Source organism: Pygoscelis adeliae, unplaced genomic scaffold (genome assembly GCF_000699105.1).
Source record: "Pygoscelis adeliae isolate BGI_AS28 unplaced genomic scaffold, ASM69910v1 Scaffold77, whole genome shotgun sequence".
NCBI classification, from domain to species: domain Eukaryota; kingdom Metazoa; phylum Chordata; class Aves; order Sphenisciformes; family Spheniscidae; genus Pygoscelis; species Pygoscelis adeliae.
The window spans coordinates 673,399-690,498 of NW_008825216.1; the positions used below are offsets into that span (position 1 = coordinate 673,399).

Consider the following 17,100-nt stretch of genomic DNA (forward strand, 5'->3'; position numbering starts at 1 on the left):
ATCAGTCATTTCATTTTCACCTTCTACTGTTTAATGTACTTTCCTAGGTCTCAAATATACAAAGCACGGAGTGACTACTATTTCACATATAAAATTGATATTTCAAGTATCAAAAGTATTACATTTCTTTGATGTTTTCCTTTCATTTCATAATCTTTTCAAATTTCAAGTTTTTCAGCTAATCTATACCGGTCAGCCTAAATATAATATGCAACATGTGACCGCTGAGAAAGAAGAGGTTTTCAAACGTGCACGTGGAACCTGGGGAATGAAACAGAACTGGAAATTGGTACTCTACCATCTCTTCTTCTCATCAAGTAACAATCCCAAGTCCTGCATAAATGCATATTAAATATACATTTGCACTAAAAAAAATAAATTAATTTAGTCTCTTGCTTGCTTGAAGCCTGACCTGGGAGATTCTGCCCAATATTCCAGGATTAGAGACTTCATTTATTGTTCTTTTTCACTGCAGAGTTTCTAATCCTCTGCTGATTTAGATTGGGAAACTGTTCCAGATCTCTCCTCCTGTGAGGTTGTTTTGGCTGTTTCTTTCTTTTTTTTTTTTTTTTTTTTTAAAAGGGATTGAATTTTCATTGACAGATACTTTCCTAAAACCACATGACAGTTTTCTCACAGCCTGGTTACATAAAACATGGAAAACCCACCAAGCAACAGGCCTGCATACATGTTTTCACAAATAAAAACAAAAACAAAAACAACCCCAAAATTGAATCCTTTCACTATGAATAAACACAAAGTAAAGTATGTCATAAGTTTAATTTCTAGGCAACATAAACCATAAAAATTACAAAACTCGTCACTGTCTAGGGTTATGGTACAAATTTCTATAATTCTGTCATAAAGATATTTCCTTTTGTTTTTATTATCAGTGTAATAGCTAATATCTGCATTAACTGCTTGTACACATACATATGTTTCTAAGGGAAAAAAACCCAGAGGTTACATATTGATTTCTTTATATATTTATATTGTATATTATCATATTATATATAATATATATTAATTTATTCTTTTAAAATATATTTATATATTATATTTTAGTATTTAGAACACTACCAAAGTTAGAGATGTGTGGAAATGCTTGAGAGGATTGTCCTTTCTTCTCTCATGTTCTGTCTCCAGATTTCCTGGCTCTGTTCACATGGAAGGCATGAACTGAACCCGCATATCATCTTAAATTCAGAAATCAAAAGCAGAAAGTCTGGCTAAACAAGAGAATTAAGAAAAAGACATACATCAACACTGTCTCCCCCTGAACCCCCATTTTTCTATGCCTGCCTAAACAGAGTTCAATGTAATTTCAAAGTCAGAAATATATATTTATTAAATTCCAGTGAAGAAAGCATTGATTGATGGATTGATTATATTCATAGGCTCTTTAAACAACTAGAATAAAACTATCAATTATTAATTTCACATCTGTCAGTCCTGTATCTGATTATCACAGTAAACACCATGCTCTACTTTTTCCAAGCTGTCTGAATCTCTTGGCATCTCTGCCTCCCTCCCTTTATACTGCCCCGTCTTTTAGTACCCTCTTGACTGTTAAAAATTTTACATGAACACTCTTGACTAGCTCTAAGTTAGAACCACAATATATCAACCCCTGTGCAACTCAAGCAAGTAATTTTTTCCCCTTATTTTAGCCCCACAATTATCACTAATCATTTAAACAGATTCCAGATTGTGCAAGAGAGCTTGAATAACCGTATCATTGAGATTTCAACTCGCTCAGCTAGAACAAGCAGCCCACTACACTGTTACAGAAAGAGAATCACATAATGCTAACAGCTTCAAGTGCTCAAGACATCCCAAAAAAAGCCAGGGAACACGTGTGTGTGCTCCCTTTTGGAAGGAAGGGCACAAGCTACCGCTGGCAAGAGAATGCTGCTGCTGCCCCTGGGGCCACCACAGTGCGCACAGGGAAAAGTGGCACCTCGTACAAATGCCACTGAGATTCTTCCAGGAATGCTCTGGTGGAAAAAGCAGAGGTCTGGCAAAAATTTGAAAATGGGATTCCCTAATACCAAAGGTGACAAGGAAAAAATCCCAGATTTAATGAAGTAAAAAAAGCCACCCCTGAAAGGATGTTACAAACAAACAGTTTTCAAAAAACCTATCTCACTCTTTATCTATAGTGTGCCATGATCAAACCAAGAAGTTGTACTTTGAAACGGTTTGGTCCACTTGTCCTGGCTATGAGACATGGCAACAACACCAAGTTCATCATACCCCCAATGGTGTGTTAAAAGATTACTTAATCATATGCCATACTTGCACAAATCATGCTGGAAAAAGCTGAAGCAGTCAGGTCAAAAACTGATTAATGCAAACCTTGGTCCTGATGAATGAACTCTCAATGCCGGCCTAGTTCCTAATTTTGAAATTCTATTATAATAAAAAAAAGACAAAAGTTTACTGAAAATTTCAGTTGGTGATGAAAAGGTCAAGCCCTGCAAACACTAAGGTCAGGACAAAGGTCAGGACCCAGCTCTAGTCTTGCATTAATTATGCAATAAACTTCCATAGCCTGACCAAGCCTATCACAACACTACGTAGAAGTAGACCAAAATGAAGCTGTTCCTCTTTGGTGGAAGAGAAATAATGTGACGGTGTCCCTTATCAAAACCACCAGTAATTTTCTTCTTCAGGTAAGTAATTTGCAGTGTTGTCATTTTGTACGGAAACCCAGATGAATTCCTTCCTACCACTCTTGCTTTATCTAGAAAGCAGCTGTACATAAAAAGCTATCGATGTAGTCTTATTGATCTTTGCTAAAACCATGCTGCATTTTGTTCCATTTTTCATTACCTTTTTGTAATATACTCAATAAGTAATTATATCTTATAATTTCCTCCTTCAAGATTTGTTCCAAAGCCTTGCTTGTTGCTGCAGTCAAAATAAGACGACTAAAATTGCCTGGATCATTCGCAATAACAACAAAACACTTTTTCTAAAACCCAGGTATTCTAACTTTGCTATCACCAGAGCTTCAAAATATATCTAAATGTGTGATGGCCTATGACAGCGCTTTCAGAACTCTTGCAGATTAGCAAGTCTTTTAAGCATTCTGTCTCTCTAACTTGAACATTAATCTCCTTGAAATTTTGCTTTCCCGGTGACTAAGATTTTATACCTTTTTCCCCCACACTGAATTTTCTGATACGACACACAGGATAAGCTGAGACAAAGTATTAAGCTATGCTTTTATCCTTACTTTTCACTATTTGTATCATATATATGGTGAAAGGTAAGAATATATCTTATATGTCACTAAATATCTTTCACAAGATGAAGTTTTTAAATACCAAACAATTCCCCAACTATAATACAGCAGTGGCACACAGTATAAAATACCTTTCTAAAAATATAAACAAGATGCACACTCCCACATTATATGGCATGTCTCCTTTCACGTTGATTTCTCTTCAGGTTCTAATGCAGTATTATTGCAGATTACAGAATTATATTGCTACAGCTTTCCTAATTATAGTGGTTTATGATAAAAGAGAATCTATATGTGTCTGTCTACCGAATCTTTTAGCCACTATATGCATCTTTGGCAACTTCCATATTGTGTTTTCCAGGTGCTTAGGTTTCTCTCAGCAAGTATTTAATTCTGCCCATCTTTACCCTTTTAGTTTCTGTGGTGTTTTGTGATGTGAAGATGGTATTCTGTGCCAGGTTCTCACAGACTGCTGGAAAGCCACAATTCTTTCTGTCTAGCTCTTTAAAGTAAGAAGCTCCTCTGATGTCTTTTTGGGCAGCTATTACTAACAGCGTCTTTTGTCAGTCCAAACTGATACACACTGTTCTTTACAGCCCAATTTTGTAAAACTTCTTTATTCCCAATGGTTCTACATTTCATTTGACATTTAACACAGTCTGGTTCATCTCTACCTTAGAAGTAAATCCAAGTATTTGCTCAAGCAGCCACAGGTCACAAAACACAACTGAATTGGACTAGCAAGCCTCTGAAGTGGGACACAAATAACAAATTTCTTTCAACCTACTCATTAGAGCCCCAGTGTGCCTTAGCTTTCTTTCCTCTCCAGGGCCTGTGCACCCAAGGTCTGACAATCTCCTCCAACTTTAATAACTGCTGACTTTTTAGTATTTATCACAATGTACAAAAGCTTTTCTTCTTTGTATCCATAAACAAAAACTGGTAAGATGAAGAAAGGGGAAAAGCAGAAAATTAGAACCACATTCCATATACATGCACATCTATATATTTGTGCAGATATGTTCTTCTAGACTTCATCTGAATAAAACCTAAGCACATCTCCCTTACTGTAACTGGACCCTCATGTTCTTTTATTGATGTAATAAAATATTTCCCTCAACTATTTCTCAGCATACTGTATTGTCTTCACTCTTTGCATGACAAAATAGTGTTTAGATACACACCCTCTGTTATGAAGGCAATGTTTGGGTTTTTTTTTCTTTTTTTTTTAATAAAAACCACCTTTTCTTCCATGACTGTTAGCAGATGTTAATGTAGTTAATTATAGTGTTACTGCAGCACTGCCTTCCTTTGTACGGTGATTTTTTCCTTATCAGTGCAAGGAAGAGGAAAGGATATGAGTTATTTTTCCCCTGGTACATACTACCTATTATGCATCTTCAAGGGACATCTGAGCCAGATCTCGGCATCAAATAAACTCTAGAATGAACGCTGCCTCCTGTAATTAGTTCCACAATAAAGTTATCTATGCTTCCTCCTGATTCAAATTCATACCAGGTTCAGAACTCTGGCACTCCTGATAAATTTCACATAGATCCTAAGACCAAACAAATTCATACTTTTACTGGCACATAAGAATGTTTCAATGAAAAATCTCACTTGTGACTAGGCTTTCCTGCCACTATTTAGCTGCATATGTCAAGACACCAAAAAGATTAAATTTTCAAGCATTTTTGTACTTCTTCTGTATTTATATATTTCCATTTAATTTTATGTATATTAGGATTTACTTTTACAACTGTGATGTTGTTCGCACACACATACACACAATGTCATAACCACTGCTTCCTACTGTTACAAAACTGCTAACTGACTTAATGGGTTCCATCATCTATGCATCTATGGATGAAAGAAGTCATGTTCTGTATTTATCTGAGAATAAAGCGAGGTCAGTGTGAAGGAAACTTATTCTGGACAGCAGCAATATGGAAATGAGGAATAGTCATTTTGTACTTAAGGTAACACAGACCATTTCATTGTCCCTAATTTCCTTTACATGAAGTGCAATGTAGGAATGCAGGAAGTTGCTGCTGCTTAAAGGAAATAATAGTGACACAGCTCCTGAACCCACTTTGCTGCCTTTTCTAAAGCTCTTAATGAAATGCAACTGGCCTTGTATTGTCATATGAAGAGGCAGGAATGAGGTGACACAATGTAAAGTCCTCACATCCTTCCTGTCACATTCCTTTCACATCTTCTCACTGCTTCTGCCCTGTTCCCCTTGTATCAACTCACCTCATCCCCAAAAAAGATAAACTGTATGCATAGAAGTAAGTTTCCAGAAACTGTTGTATTCCACCTAGCCACTACAGAATGATGCTTTTAAATGTATCTAAAATGTAAATGTATTAAGTGTGCCTAAAAATAATCAAAGCCACAGTCACAGAAACACCTACACATATACACTTCACCACCGCTATTCCTTATGTAAGTCCAAATTTTGGCAGGAGTAGTTTATAAGGAATACACTTGGCCATATCCTGGTTAAACTACAGCACAAACAAACTATCTTGGCTAATTAGTATTTTTGCATTTTCTAATACCATCATTCACATTAGAACTTGATCCCTCATATACAGGCAGCCTAAAATATTCCTAAAGATGCTTTTCAATTCCAAGTTTTTTTTTCTTTAGACACCACAGTATGGAGAAAAAGGTGAGGCCTGCTTCAAGGAATAGAGTTTTTTCTGCAAAGAAGAGGCCTACACACATTTAAAAAAAACCCCAAAACCAAAAAAAACAAAAAATGGACAAACCACGCCCCCACAGCTGTTAAATAATTTGTAAATATATTCAAAAATAACAAAGCACAAATAGATCCAAGAAATATATTCAAACTTAAATTCCATATAACTATTCCCACTGGAATAATCCACTACTCTTTTCACAGAAACGAAATCACTGAAGCATGCAATGTCCTTTAATGACCAGCTCTAGACAGATCCCATGTGTGATGGGTATTATACTGGTACTATGTCCAGGGTCCAAACAGAGCTGCACGGACCTCCAACTATAGACTATCCCTTTTCCTTTTCCCCTTTGCACCCCAAAGGAGACCAACAGGCATCCAAGACAACACATTTCTACTCCAGATGTGAGTCAGACTGCCAGTCAGACCTCAGAACTGGGTTGCTGCTCAGAAAGAAGTTGCCAGAGAGATGTGGCCACTCAACCCCATGACCAAAACCTGCTACTCCCAATGAAGTTCTAGATAAAGATCAAAGCATTAATCACGAGTCCCCCAAACAACCCTGTGGCAGCACTGCATTCCAGTGACATTAGTCATGTTACTCCAATTCCCATATTGCAGTGTGGGCACAGTAACATTAAAGTAACTTATCAGCACTCGTCAGTCTTTCAATATCATATTGCAGCCCATTTTCAAACACACTTTACTGTAGCTGGAGTGCAGTATTGCAGCTTTTTTTTTTTTTTTTTAATCACCCAGTCCCACCCCCCCGCCGCCGCCTCCAGGTTTGGGTTTACTAGGCAAAAAGAGGAGGAACTTTCCCTTCAGATGCTTGCTAGCAGCACTCAGTGTAGCGCATGATCCCCATAGCACGTGAAGGTTTGCTGTTGGGCAGCTCCCTTAGTTGGAGGCTGCACTGCCCCACCATCTGATAAAAGAAACATTTGTATTACTGCTAACAAACATAATCAGTGAAACAGTAAATCATAAGTCTTAAATAACAGTTGCATGATAAATAGTCTCCTTAGGATGCCAATAGATACAAATCCATATTGTGTGCATCATCACATGAATCAGAATGAAAAAAAACCTTGAAAAAGTATCTAAAAAGGTCTACTTCAATTCTCAGAAACAAACTTGCATCCTGTTTTTGCAAGTTTTCACATACTACTAAGACCTTTGTATATGCCTGCAGACACAAGCATAGGACTGACTTCAGGTTTTGTTTTATGGTAACCAGGATTTTTTGTTTGTTTGTCTCCTGTTTACAGCTAGAGCAGGACACATACAAATCTCTGAAGACAAACTTAAAGATAAATGATCTGTTTGAAAGAGATTCATGCTGCAAGTGTGTTACAGCCAGCCAACAGAGATTAGAAAGGGCATGGGTTTGTCTGGCTCAAGTTTAATTACCATCTGGGGCAGCTGATGGGACTTTTACATTCAGTTTATGTAATAGACACCCTTACTAGCTCCTCTGCAATCACTGCACCTCAAATTAATGCTAGAATAAACTCATTTGTTTTTAAATCAATCTATTACCTCTTCCGTTTAATTTATGTTAATGTTTGGAAACATTAATTTCATTTTCCCACCAAGATACTCTCTTAATGGTAGTGCGAATCATTCATTGCCACATACTGAAGTAAGAGAGAGCAAACCTTATTCATTCAGGTTCAGCTCTTGTCCTCCTGGGACCACAACATAAAAGCCGTGGCTCTGCTGTGCATCAGGTAATCTAGAACTTGTAATTACTGTCACTGTAATTTCAAATACAGCTGTCCTCATCATAAAAGAAATAGATGTGATGCCTGAATTACAAAATGCCCATAAATTTGTCCACACCACGTTCTTAGCCAATACATCAGATTTGAAATACCATGCTTTACTTATTTCTTATATAAAGCAAAACTAAAATTTGCAAAGTCTCTACCATTCCAGTTGTTGGCTTCCATCTACATTTTACATTAAAATAGCCTTAGAAGAGTTCATATGGATCATTGTGAAAAGGAATGGCACACAGCCAAACCACAACATAGTGCAAAAGTAGGCCAGTCATCTGCATAGAACCTGCTGTCATTAAAATCGATGACTAAAGTGTTGTGGAATATTTTACTTCATTCCTGTTAGAAATGCAGAACAACACTGCAGTCGCTGCACAGCAAGATGGGATTTAATGCTCTAGGCAAGAAGCTGATTTTTTTTTTTAAAGATAGAAATGAGCCACTATAAAGAATATTATTTCTAAAAACCTGATGGTAATCCCCAAATTGATGCATCTGATGCACACAATTAAAATACAACATTTTTCAAAAGCAACATGCAAGTTACAAGGAAATTTTTTCTGTAATTATTGCTGTGCAGACTGGTTTAAATAAAGAAGCTTTTCTGCTCTTACAGCAATAACAGACAGTCTGTGGGAATACAAATGTTAAGTTTAATTTCCCTTTTTCATGTACACTAGTTGTTACTTTTATATTCTTGATAATTTTCAGCTTGTAAATATATTTTTAAAAATAAGAAGAAAGATCAAAAAGAGATGAAGTGTTATCATGTCATTTCCAGTTCCTTCATTTCAAGATTTTCTGCATGAACTGAAAGGTATAATTGTCTTCTGCCTGTAAAGACAGCTGGTATGTACATGCAAATGAGGGTCACTGTAATTTCCATAAGAGACAGAACTAGTGTTGCATTGGACATTGGTCCCTTCACAATAACAGTCTAAACTGTTGGTGGGAAAACACAATAAAACAAAAATTATTAATAAGTAAATCGAAACCTTGTGAGAAAATGTGAAGAAGTGTTTCCTGGAAAACAGATCTCTAAAAAGTAGTTCCATGTTCTTGGAGTTTGCCACATAAAATTTATTTATTTCCATCATAGTACCACCATAGAGAAGAAAGTCTAATTACTGTTGATGCAATTTAAAGCTTTGTTCTCCAAGTTGTTTATAAGCTGTCAAATGTTGACAGCAAAACCCCCATGCTTTTTATATGCTATAAAGTAGTGATCACCTCAAATTGTAAAACTTTAGATAGGGATGTCTGAAATTAAATCTAAGAAAACAGGTGGAAGGGATTTAAAACAAAAAGATTCAGCTCACTTCAGAGGGGGTTGGTCTCCTTCAGAGGGGGCTGGCTTTTTTTGTGTGAAAAACTTGAATTCTAATTTTCAAGACTGAAATTGGGGATTTCTGTTCAAGACTACTGAAGGATGAAAGTACTCTTGTGGTTTGAATCTGGAAAATAATGTTAATGCTTTACCTGAGTATTTCAAACTCCTGGAGTTGGCTGCTGTGCAAAAAAGCCACTAATTTTCATTTCTGTTTCCAGACAGGTTCATTCACCAGTATTACTGTGATGTCAAGCAGAGTAGAATGTGCACAAAGAAAGCAACTATGAATGCAAACGATTACACATTACATAATTTTTAAAATCTACAGTATAAAACAAGATAGTCTTTTTATGCAAAATGGTTGTTGATGGCTTCACTGTTTTCTTACATGTGATTTTTAAATCATGTCATTGCTCCCTTTGTAAGCCATACTATTTTGTTCTTTTATGAAAACTAAACAAAAAAAAAATCTCACTGCATTTTTTGCAAATAGCTCCAGTACATATTTGGTTACTGTGCTTATGCATCTAGAACAGACTTCCATTCAACATAAACCTGATTATAGATTCAACTGTTTTAATCTTGTGACGGATGCTTGTAGAGCATATTCTCTGTATACTCTTAGTTCTACTGTTTTCTGAAGTGAAAAATAAATGGAATATGTTGCTGAGTTTCCTCTGTATACATACCTCCTATGTGGCAGAGGCCTTCTCTATTTGTGAATACATTAGCTTTATATAGAAACTTCAGATAGGGGGAAGAGAAAGGGGGAAAAAACCTCAAGGTGCAGAAAATATAACCATCTATTCACACTATTTCGTTTGTAAACTCTATATTCCTATGCCTTTGTGAGAGGATGCAAGCTGCCTAACAGGCAAGGTAAAAGAACGCTTTCCTGAGTTAGTCACCTTATGTAGCCTGAGCAGCAGCCTGCCACAGCTACCAAATTGTACTACCCACAGTTTCCCTTCTCGTCTCCATTTCATGCTGCCTTTTCAAGTCATTAACATTTTTTTCTCCTCCTCTTTTCCCCTTTTGAAGGAGTAATTGGTTCCTGTCTGTAGTGCTGTCCATCTGTGCTTGCATGGCTTTTTCCTTTTTGTGCTAAGAAAATCCTCATCGCTGCCTCAGTCTAATACCAGGTGCAGCTCTCAAATATTTACAGTACATCAGAACAGCGCCTAGCACAAGAAAACCCCAAACAGGATCCCAGTTACAGAAAGCTTTGCATCTGAAAGATCTATTTATGCAGAGAGCTGGTCCGCCTACAACAGTGCAGCTCTTAGCATTTTTCAACAAGAATAATTTAAGGCATCCAGCCTTTTCCTACAGAATTTAGACAAAGGAGAAAAGCAGAAAGAAAAACTTCAAACAGTTATGCACTTCCTTTACTGGCAGTACTGCCAGGCTGACACTGAATAGAGAGGCTATTCTTATTAATGAAATGTGACTGTGTTTGTAAGATCAGGCCTTCGATTTTAAAACTGTCAGTGCAAGTAAAGACAATAGTACATGCAAAGGACTGAATTCAAGTATTTTAAATATCTTTTCAAAGACTTTATGGACAAAAAAAACTTAATACATGTCACTCACCTGAAAAAACATTGGGAAACGTCTCTGCAGAAGCCTGCACCCCTGAGGACTTTCTTGAATGAGTCAAAGGCACTCTTTCTGTTTGAAATTTCTCTCTAAACCCCTTGTGCTCCAAGTAGCCTGCAGAGCCCACCTTCTGTGTTATCTCACATTTGTGATTAGATACCTCTTCTGTCCAGTCTGCGGAACGACTAAATAAACCTGCCAAACTAGCAGACCTCTGCTTCTTGATTGAGACTTTTTCTTTTTTGTGGAAGGACTCCTGCCTTCTTGTAAAAAGTGGGCTCTGGGATGGGGAGGGAGATGGTGAATGGTTGGGAGAACTCAGTTGCCTAGTTGTGGTTTTGATGTAACAAGGATTAATTAGATAGGGCTTAAAACATCGGGAACCAAGCATCGGACTGCCTGCTGTCCCCTCAGAGGACAAAATGCCATTTTTCATTTCTGTGGATAAACCATTATGCAGGTCCTCTTGACTGGCTGACAGAGGGTGTTCCTCTTCCTGAGTCTGAGCAGCATGATCATGGCCTGCATCTGAAATATCATCCTCTGTTACTGAGTCCTGCAAATCAACAGCCTGCACTTCAGCAATTTTAGTCTCAGCATCTGCTACCGAGGTTGGAAAAGGTCGTGTAGAGCTGTGTGTCTGAGACCCGTTTTCTACCACAGTTCTATTGGAATCATCTTCTAGTTCACTAGCTACAGCATCCACTCTAGCAATGAGCTGTTCCTGTTCCTCAATCAATAGCTTACATTCTTGTGTTTCAAATAAGCCGTTACCAGGAGAGCCTGTGCCATTTACCGCTTCTTTCCGTTCACGTTCAGTTGCACAGGAGACGGGAATGTTTTCTGCAATTTCAGATATCGCTGGAAAAGCCCCCTCAGTGTCTGGACTCCTCTCTTTGTCAGTGGTAGTTACTGAAAGAAACCGTTCAAAATCTAAGGGGGCTGCTTGCGAATTAGCCATGTGTCGGCCTATTGTTTTGGTGACAAGGTCCTCAGTTCCAATGTTAATTGCCCCCTGCTGCTGCTGCTGCAGTCTAATAGCTTGCTGGATATCAGAAAGCAAGTCCTCTTGTTCTGTGGCTGAATGGAAACTGTATATATCCGTATCAGAGCCAGAGCTGGTCCTTTGTCCATCCTGTGTCTCTGCAGCAGCTGGGACAGTTTCATTTCTGATTTCAAAATGTTCCCCATCTGTGTCTGAGAGACCCCCTTCATCCGCAGAGATGCTTATATCTGGAGTTTTGGTTACAATTGAATGAGTACTGTCCAGCTCTCCAGCCTGCAAGGCCTGGCTTTCCAAAACATCCTCCCGTGAACTACTATTCCCATCTTTAGCCTTGGACAGATTTTTTCTGATCCTCAGATTTGAAAACACCGAGGCCCTCGAGTCTGACTTACCCTTCTTCTTACTGGATTCACTTCCTTTTGCATGCTTCCCCAGTCCCCTTCTGCTTCCCGATACCTTCTTTGTGCCATCTGTATCCTTGGGCCCAGAGGCGTCCTCTCCTCCTTCATGTACATCACCTGTATTTTTCTTCAGCTTCCCATCTTGATTCCCCATGATTTTTCGCAGTGCAACACCTTCGGCAGTCAAGCCATGCTCCCGGATTTCATTCCTTTGGCCTGCCGGCGAGATCCCCTCTAGCGATCCAGGTTTGCTTTCAAGCGGTGGTGATGCAAGTGAAGCAAATGCTTGCTGTGACTCTCTCCCATCTGCTAGAGCTGCCTTTTTGCATAATGTGCTGCTTGCACAGGGCTCCGCTGGGACATGCTCAGTACAGCACTGAGAGCTGCAGACAGCTCCTTCCAATGGCTGCTGCTCACGGAGCTGCCTGCTCTCCAGGCTTCTGCTGCACTCTTGTTTCTTTAGGAAGGATTCTGTGAAAAGTATTTCCTTTATAAAAGTCACTTCTTTTTCTACGGTTTTTATTGCCTGCATTGCAAGCTCAGCTCATCACCAAATCGTTTATAATTTCAGGATTTCAATGGTCAAGTTCCTGGAGGGAAAAAGAAAAAAAAAAAGTTAAAGCAAGGTACTTTAATTACTCTGCAATTGTTTAAATGAATAACGTTGGAAAGAGAAATATTATGACTATTTAATAGTTTATAAGGTGCTTAAGCATATGCTACTTTGACAGATTACACAGTACCTCTGGTGATTTACGTGTTTACTTTTTAAAGGCCACCAAAACACGATACATAGTTTTAAAAGGAGAGTCACTCTGAAAGTAGATAGAAGAAAGATAATAAACAAAAAATTCTTTCCACAGTTTTAAAGAGTTGCACTTAAAATTCAATGCATTATGGTAATTACACTATAAAAAGCCTCCCACAATTTGTATTCTGAGAAGGTAGATATACTATTATTCCCAGGAGAATCAAGTCATCAATATTAAAACATACCACCATTGTTTCCCCTGATAAGAACATCTGGCATGAAACAAGACAAAACAAACAAGAAAAATAGCACTATTCAAATGCTACTAAGGAAAAAGGATACAGTAAAGCATTCCTCTATTTCACCCTATGTATTTAATAATTGATTTAAACACTGCCAACTTGCTAACTATTTTGGAAACTTGTGCAACAGTTTTAATCAGTTGCTTCTTCTCCTCTGTTTTTGGTTTAGATTTATAAGCATCCATATTTCATAAATACGTTTCCTGAACTTCCAGACAGGTACTCCCTTCCACCTTTAAAATTTAGATTTAACATAACTGGTATAGAAACAAAAGGGCATAAGAATGCCAAATTGCCCAGTTGGATCAGTTCAGCATTTCAATATCTTGGTTCAACACCAGCCAAGAAGTAATTAGGTAGATTTCTGTTTATGATTTATCATCTCTAGACTGCCTGGTATATTAGGTTCAATTTCTGTGAATGACTTTACCTATTCCTCACACCTCTGAGCTTCTTTATTAGCAATTTCCCTTTCAGCAGAGATTGCTTAAAACAATACATCATTCCAGGGGAATGCATCCTATTGGTTTCCGTAACTCTTAGTTTTGGTATCATTCTCTTCCTACCAGAGGTTTCACTTGCTTTCCTCTGCCTTAATACACATTAAAGAAGAAGAAGAAAAAGAATATCATTCACACTTTAAAAACTATGCAGGCACCCCCCCACAAACACTGGTTTTTTTCAATGGATGCTAAATACCTTCACAAATCTGGGCTGTGGTCATTGTTAAATAATTGCTGTTAATTCAGTTTGGAAAGAATAACGCTGTCAATAATACATGCAAGTAAATTATTTTGAACTATCATAATTTTTTGCTTGTGCTTCTTGTTCACTTACTGCTCTGTTGTAAGTCCTGTTCTGAGGGGCCTGTGGCTTAGGCACCAGAAGTCTTCTGTCTACAAGAACTCAAGTGTTGTAAGTGGATCAGATGACTTTGCACACTCAGTGGGTTTTTTTAGTTTTCACTTATCTAATGAAGTGATTAATCTTTTTTCTTTTTTTTCCAATTTTAGCACTCAGCATTCATAAAGATACTAGCAAGATAATAAATATAAATATTTGCTATATTTGCTATAAATACAGCAAAACCTGCAAGAGCATGTTAAGTGATTTTTCTTTTTTACTCCATTCCTGATTTTGCTTTCTGTTATCCTACTTAGTTTCTAATTTGTTGCAGTATTTTACCTTTTACAGCATTATTACATACTTGGAAAAGGTTTTTGAAAGCTCTGGTAATTTCAGTCCATCTGAAGATACACAGTAAGAATTACTTAAGGCACAGTTTGAGGGAACCATGGTAGTATACTACTACCTTAATCGATATGTTCACTGACTAGAACCGACAAGGATCTAACCCTTGATTACAATGGGAGTACTTGTAGCTTCCAACCCCATTTAAAAACTCTTCTCCCACTAAAATCCACCAGAAATTAACACAGTGCAGAAGTAATATAAAGATACTGTGGACTGAACGTGTAAGGGAAATGTAGAACTAGTGCGATGTTCTGAAATGTTCCCTTTCCTTTCTTCTCTGCAAACTTGCATTACAAACTCAACACACTCCCATTCCAACAAATGATAATTCACCAGCAGTAATTACACTGCAAATAATGCTGCAGAACCAAGCCATTGACAAAGCTGGGGTTATAAGACAGTCAAGTTGATCTTCATTTTTTAATTAGACTCTAGAAACTTATAATTGTTTAAATCATGCATCTGCACTATTTCCTACAAGCTTTCATAGAGCACATCCTGATGAGTAAGTTCTTCAAAAAAACATATAAAGGCATAGCCATAGATATTACCTGAGTTTAAATACATTATATTAAAAATTATTCACTTTTTTCAATCTGCGGCTGTAATCCTAAAAGCAAAATAACTATAAGAAAAAAACCCAAACCATTTTCTAGATAGTCCCTCTGAATGTGATACCTTAACCAAGCATGGATTCTGACTAGGATTTCTGGTCTATATGAGGAAAGAACATCACCAAAATATGCATACTTATGTGAACAGAGGTATGCATGTGAACATCAAAGAATTTGCTCTGGTTATTCCACATAAGGCACAGAAAATATGTTTAAAAAAAAGAAAGGAGGATGGGGGCAGAACACATTACCCCAAAGTGGCAGTAATAGATACAACTTTCAGTGAGCATTTGCGGGAAAGTACAAAACGTTAACATTAGCCAAACATAAACCCAAATGTTAATACTTTGGGGTTTGTTTATTCTCAGGAGTCTTTTAGCTTATGAAGAAAAACATATTATTAAAAGTCAGCAAGAAACCAGAACATTCTGGCATCAGTATAAGCTACGTTTTAAAAGCCAAGAACGTATTCAATATTCTACACCAAAAAAGAGACTTCCAACAGAAAGTAAACAGGGAAAAGAGGGGTTTTTAGGTGTTCAAGAAGGATATTTCTTTTTTAAGAGTAACTATAACTTGTTCTTAGCTTGCTATAAATTGTCAACAAACAACTGAGGCTAGTCTGTGAACCTGCCTGCCTACCTACCGCATTTATTTGCCAGTGGTCAGTCTAAAATTCAAGGGGCGAGATTGCAGGCATAAGCCTGAGATCCCCTTCACCTCTCATTCTCCTCTGAAGCTCAGGAGACATGAATGGCAACACACAGAGGAGATTCAAAACTTACAACTCAAGATGCATTGTCTTTGTGCTCCCAGAGACTTCCACATTAACACATTCCTGTTAGAAAAGTAAGTCCCTGTTACAAAATTATGATTATTTTCAACAAGACAGTTACCATTTACTGCAGCCTGTCTGGAAAGGTGGCCAGATCCCCCCAGCACTGCCTGCCTGCCTGCCCACCTGCCCTGCTGGGAGGGGAAGGGCTGCCGGCAGCACCGATTGTCCACACCTGGGTGCAGGCCTTGGCCTCCTGGAGCATAGCCAAGGCAGAGCACTTCCCCCCAGGCGAAGCTGGGACCGTGGTGGGAGCGTTCCCCCCGGATCCCTCACAAAAAGGCTGGGTGACCAGTTGACATCCTGGCATTCTGGGCCTGTCTCAAACACAGGCTGCCTGGGGGGAGAGACGGGCTCCTAGGGGAGCCTGCCCTGAGGAGACACAGCTTTCTTGGGGTGGATGAGTTTTCACCATGATTTATTTACTGTGATATTTCATTCTGCTCTCGATAGTAGTTGTCGAGCAAGTCCCTACAGAGTGAGATAATAATGTCCCATTACTGCTGCTAATGGGTACAGCGCTGCCACAGGCCGTGCCTGCCAGGGGATGAGCCTTTGGAGCAGGGTTAGGATTCACCAGTACGATCCCAGGGAAGGATTTAAACCACAGGAGTGGTAACACACGAAGTGCCCAAAACAGTACCACGGCAATAACGCTGGGGCTACCAGCACAGAAGCACCATCACCAACATGCAGTAAAGGGGGGGGGGGGGGGGGGGCAAAGCAAATGCACCCCCAAGATGAGCCGCACCATATGCCCTGCGCATACCCACACACTGTCCTGCATGGTGACTGAGGGGCAGGCTTTGTTACATGTGCTCACGACCAGCTCTTCCAGGAGCCCAAAGTGGCTGGCCAGGCTACGTACATATGCATATATGGGCTCTGTATGCCCCTTCCCTACTGGGGAGACTCAGCAGCTGTGGTGGGGGGAGGCTGCTGCGGCCCAGGGCGGGTGCTCTCCTGGGGGTAAGCCACAACATGGCGTCGGCCTGCTGGAGGAGGCTGAACCTTATTCTCCAAGGCCACAGGCAAGGCCTGTGCTGCCACTTGCAGACCTTGCACCTCACCTCCACACAGAGGAGGGCTGAGGGTGAGGTGGCAACAGTGTGAGAGTTGCAGCAGGGCCCAGGTGCCATGGCAGCGCTCTGGGAGCTGGGCTTTGCTCCCCCCAGCACTGTCTCTCCTCCAGCCTCCCTTCACACCACTCCCTGAGGGGACAGGGCTACTGCTTGGAGAGGGAGAGTAGGGACAGCCCAGAGGA

The 17,100-nt window shown here is 39.0% G+C and overlaps 1 protein-coding gene across 1 annotated transcript in view; it reads right to left on the minus strand.

Moving 5' to 3' along the window:
* FMN2 (formin 2) overlaps positions 1–15,854 on the minus strand; it is a gene marked incomplete at its 3' end in the record, with an annotated part of 169,831 nt that extends 153,977 nt beyond the window's left edge. The window contains exons 1-2 of the mRNA XM_009329214.1: positions 15,787–15,854; positions 10,668–12,670 (exon numbers count right to left, since the gene is read on the minus strand). Of these exons, the coding sequence (XP_009327489.1) occupies positions 10,668–12,612 (1,945 nt within the window). The remainder of the gene's footprint in view (positions 1–10,667; positions 12,671–15,786) is intronic.
* Positions 15,855–17,100: the final 1,246 nt, after the last annotated feature.